The sequence below is a fragment of the Portunus trituberculatus genome, chromosome 9, assembly GCF_017591435.1.
Source record: "Portunus trituberculatus isolate SZX2019 chromosome 9, ASM1759143v1, whole genome shotgun sequence".
In the NCBI taxonomy this organism is placed as follows: Eukaryota; Metazoa; Arthropoda; class Malacostraca; order Decapoda; family Portunidae; genus Portunus; species Portunus trituberculatus.
In genome coordinates, this window is record NC_059263.1 from 1,755,001 (window position 1) to 1,760,273 (window position 5,273).

The 5,273-nt window shown below is 41.6% G+C and overlaps 1 protein-coding gene across 1 annotated transcript in view; it reads right to left on the reverse strand.

Moving 5' to 3' along the window:
- The window catches only part of LOC123501457, a 21,627-nt gene extending 16,724 nt beyond the window's left edge, over positions 1 to 4,903 (reverse strand). The window contains exons 1-4 of the mRNA XM_045250293.1: positions 4,240 to 4,903; positions 3,807 to 3,919; positions 3,126 to 3,238; positions 2,561 to 2,743 (exon numbers count right to left, since the gene is read on the reverse strand). Coding sequence (XP_045106228.1) covers positions 2,561 to 2,743; positions 3,126 to 3,238; positions 3,807 to 3,919; positions 4,240 to 4,382 — 552 coding nt within the window. The 5' untranslated portion in view covers positions 4,383 to 4,903. The remainder of the gene's footprint in view (positions 1 to 2,560; positions 2,744 to 3,125; positions 3,239 to 3,806; positions 3,920 to 4,239) is intronic.
- Between the last annotated feature and the right edge of the window lie 370 nt (positions 4,904 to 5,273).

Sequence of the window (5,273 nt, forward strand, 5' to 3'; positions counted from 1 at the left end):
TTCATAGATACTTTCTAATGTTAATAAAATGGTCTAATCGTACACAAATCTCAAGGTAAAAATGTGTCTCAGTACTGAAGGGGTTAATGGTGTACTATAGTCATGCATCTATTTGGTAATCTCTATTGTTTATCGTGTATAGCTTCGGAATGTTTATTGATACTTTGCTTGCTATAGCACCCCTTCAGAGCACTATGGAAAATGAGTTACGTAAATACCAAGGAGGTTATATTGATGGAGACGCCATGCGCCTGTCCCGCTGTACTAAAAAAAGTGAAGCCAGTGGGTGGAGCTTATAAGGCGGTGGGCGGAGCTTACGATCGGAACCTACACCTAAAACATTGCCCTCTCCCGTGTTAAACAATGGAAAGTTGCCGCTTTCTTTTTCATTATTAGAGGAAAACTAAGAAAGAACTGATGATTTAACTTATGTAAACCACATTATAGTTTCCTAAATATGTCATGTAGACCTGTTATTAACGGTGTTAGTCCGAAATAGCTACAATATTGAAAGAAATACAGCAGGACGTTTCTGGAAGAAATTACGGCAAAAAAAAATTTTTTTCTCGTTAAATGGATGACAAGGAACAAAATAGTGAATAAAATTTCAGTGACTGATGCTTTTCCAACGCACAATAACATGAAATCACACATAATTCTAAATAAAAGCTATAAAGAGTAGAGAGAGAGAGAGAGAGAGAGAGAGAGAGAGAGAGAGAGAGAGAGAGAGAGAGAGAGAGAGAGAGAGAGAGAGAGAGAGTATTTTGACGTGTTAAGTAATAGCTTTACCAAGAAAAATCAACCTTCAGACCAAGTTTCACCTGATATACAGTTTACTTATTCTTCATTTGAATGCACATATATATTCACATGTGTACATGATCTTGTTCGGTCATACATTTGCCTCAAAGACAGCTTTCCACCTCTCACCCAAGTCCACCAAAGCTGGGAATCACTGTATTATCTCATTTGAATGTATGATTTACCGTCTAAATCTTCATGGCACAGTATGCAACGACTATTGCGAGTCTATTAAGGTCACATATATGGTAGGCAGCCTCCAAACATGGACATAAGATGGAAAATAAGGAGCGTAACTCGGACAGTGTATTTTCAATGGGTGGTCAGCAATGTTTTACGTGTAAAGGGGGTAGGGGCAGCAGCGGACCAATAGCGCGCTGGCTTCACTTTTGTGACGTCACGCCGCCTCCTTATAATCTAAGCTCTTTGGTAGATACATATACATCCGCAATAAAGATAAGAAAATAAAAAAAAACTATTTTCTTTCATTTCTAAACTACACGACTAAAAACAAAAGTCTCAACATTTGTATTACATGATTGTAGCAAACATCGTCCGCATAAAAATTTGGTTAATCTCCGAACGCATAAACTTACGATTTCTGGGTGGCCAGACATGACGGGCGGTGGTTGGTGATGAGGGAGTGATGAATGGCGGTGAGGACAGAGGTACTCGTATGGTAGTAAGGGATAGTGAGTGGCGACAGGGAGTAATAGGAGTGACGATTGACGACGGTGGTGGTGGTACGAGCTGCCAAGATGGTTCAGATGTGGGGAGTGTGGAAGACTTGGCAGGAACGGGAAGGCTGAAGAGTACGTTGTGTTAATGACTTGTGTGCAAAAAACGCTTTGCTCTCCCACCACCACTACGACTGTTTTCCAAGGCCACAGAGGTGATTAGTCGGGCTTTCAAGACTGTTTCGCCTATTGATAATGTAGATAGGTATCTTGTTTATATGTTACTACAACCCTAAAACACCTTTGAAAACCTTTAATTAGAGGTTCTTGAAAGTAGTTGCGGTACAGGCAGAGTATGATCCAATATGATAAGTTAGTAAGGAAATAGATGAGTATGGTCAGCGGACATTGGCAGTATGAGTTGGATGGTAAAAGTGTCATGACGTGAATGAGTACCGCGGCAGGACTGTGGACTATACAGTAAGTAGATAAGGAATACTAGTATTCCATTGTTGGCTGCAACGGTTTGAGTTACACAGCATTTAACCCATGTTGGTTTGCACATCTGTCTACAAAACACAATAAAATAAATAAATAAATGAATTAATAAACAAAAATAAAAATAAAAAAATAAGTAAAACAACAATAAATAATTCAAATAGATAGATAGAAATAAGATAATTGATCTACCTTTTTTAAGGTGAATGTGGGAAAGAAGTGATTCATAAAAAGGAATAAGAAATAAAATTTTCTGACGAAACTGCAAATGTATGGAGATCTAGAATTTTCTGTCAAGCTCTCAGATTATCCTGCATATGTAACTCTAGGGAGGCGGCTTGTCGTGTTTCGTTAAGCCTACGGAAAATGTTCGTCAGGTTTTGTATAATTGTGAGGCTATTTAGGTGCTTTATAGCTTCTAATACTACATTACTATTGCCATGTGTGTGTGTGTGTGTGTGTGTGTGTGTGTGTGTGTGTGTGTGTGTGTGTGTGTGTGTGTGTGTGTGTGTGTGTGTGTGTGTGTGTGTGTGTGTGTGTGTGTGTGTGTGTCCCCTTCTCCCTCCCCTTCCCTCACTCTTTACCGATCCAGCAAGGAGTAGGACGCGGCCTGGCTGGAGTGAGTCAAGGAAGTCTTGTAAGGGGCGAGCGTGTGCTTGTGTCGGGTGGTTGTAGTGCCGCAGCAGGCGACCTGTGGCCTGGTGCACCACGGCCACGCTCACTACTTCACCGTGCTGCCTTTCCTGTTCCGCGTCGTACAGCCTCACCTGTGGAAAGAAAACTTAATTAGAGAAAGATCTGCTGAGAGTATGTACATTGTATGAAATTAGTCAAATAAATGAGCAAAGGAAAATGTTATCTATCTATCTATCTATCTATCTATCTATCTATCTATCTATATATATATATATATATATATATATATATATATATATATATATATATATATATATATATATATATATATGGGTAAAGACATTACATAAACTGCGTTGTTTAAACAGGCGTATCATCCTAGTCGTCACGGAGCTAAGATATTCAATCAATTTTAAAACAAATTTCATATCACATCACAACCACGAAGGCAGGTTCCTGATAGTTGCAGCACATTATGCCATCAGGGATACACAGGCATTGGGATCCACTCACCGGGACGCCTTGCAGGAATGCTGCGGCGGAGTCCCACCGGACGTCAAAGCTGAGGCGGAGGTGGGTGGCGGGCAGCGGCCGTCCCCGCAACAATCGCCGCACCCGACGCATAACTGCCGAGGAAACGAAAGTGACTACAGGAAAGTTCCTTTAGCAGGTCTTATAATTCTTAAAACTACCTGGTGAATTTATACCTGTAAATCCTTACTTATCTATTTATTCCATTATTTTTCCATTGGTAGCACGCTATCTGGCTTAAGGTGTAATGTGAAACATGTGGTATTTCAAGACACCACAGGATCAAGGTTTTATAGACAAAGGGAATCCTAGGTCTGGCACTGAATCTCTTCACCAGGGAGAGCAGCCCTCCTTGTCATTGTCATGTCTTGCAAGATGTGAATGGGAAAGGACGTGCATTGAGGATTGTAGTAATATAGTAATAACATTATTATTTTTTTTTTCACTAAGAATCTTAACCAGGAATATGACATGCAGTTATCCATGTGGTGACGCAGGACAACAAAGGACATGAATGTCAATCACGCCAGGCATTTTAGGGGTGGGTCAAAGTAGGACAGGTTAGGCAAGTCATGCTGCATAACCTAAGCCAGCCTAACACATTCTTATAATAGCTATGGTTTCTGATGTTCAGGCACACCTGCCTGTATAGACAAGCCTCACCCCTCCGCTCCTCCAAGATGCCGCCGAGGGCTTGCTCGTTGGTGCACAGCGAACTGTCAATCTGCACCACGGCTCGCCCCCTTGCATCCGTGGCCGCCCCCCTCAGCTGGGACCTGACGTACACGTAGTATAATCTCTCTTGACACACACTCCTTTATAATACCACATATTATAAATGTAACACTCTCCTCCCCCCGTGTGTGCAGCAACTGAACAGTATTGTACAGTGGCAGGTGCTTTCACACCACCATACCTTATACAAGCTGGCTACAACTGTCAATGATGCTCTGTGTATTGAAGCACCATTTTAGTTAAATGTCAAACCATTAATTACTAATACAGTAATAATAATAATAATAATAATAATAATTGAAGCACCATCTGAGATAAGTAATCTATTTTGAACAACAACAAGAGCAGGACAGTGACCCACCTGAGCGAGGGTCTGGGGGAGGCAGGCTCGTCCCGCAGGCTTGCAAGCACCGGGTGTTGGGCAGCCGCCGCAGCCCCCCGAGAGGCCACGCCTCCTGCTGCCCACCACACCACCCAGCACCACCATGACCACCCCGACCTCATGTTTTCACGCTGGCGTTGGCCTTTTAGTGATCGAAGAAATGTCACAGGAACTTATTGTATAATCGTTTCTTTCCTCCTTTCTTTGTTTTACTAATACCAACCAATCTTGACTAACGCCTCTTTCTTTATTACCACTTAACACACAGAATCTGAGTCCTAAAGATTACTGGATCAATGCCCCCGGCGCCGCCAGGCCATCAGATACCTGCAGGCGATGACAGTTGGGATGCTGACGGGCGCGCCGCAGGATGCTTACAAAATGGCATGAGGCATAATTACTTGTTCCCACCACTCTCTTGATGCACTGACCATTAGTGACAGACAGACACAAAGACAGGAGTGAGGAGGCAACACAACCTCAGTTCATACGTGGCAAGAGGAAAAGGAAAGGAAATACTGGTGCTCGTGTAGCGCTGCGCTTTTTCCTTGATTGCGACTACGTATGCGTGTCATTGATTACCATTACTCCTAATACCGACAAGCAGCTTATGACCCCTAACAACTTCTGAAACAAAATAACGCAAAACAAGTTAATATAGGCAGCGGAATGACTACCTGGTAAAGGCCAAAATTATTCAAATCTTAAATATATAACTTACATCCATCATACAGGTAATGATTTTACAACCACCACCCTCGTATTCTACACACGACCACAAAGCGCATGTAAAGCTGCTCGCCGTAGGGGTAATAATAATAATAATAATAATAATAATAATAATAATAATAATAATAATAATAATAATAAAGTAAATTAACAGAAGGAAAAAATGTCAAACGAAATTGGATACGGATTTAACAAACGCATGGTAACTAAGAATAATTAGCCTTGGCCTTATATTCTAAGCATGCGGGCAGTGTGCTAACTGTAAGGGTAATGAATGAACAGCA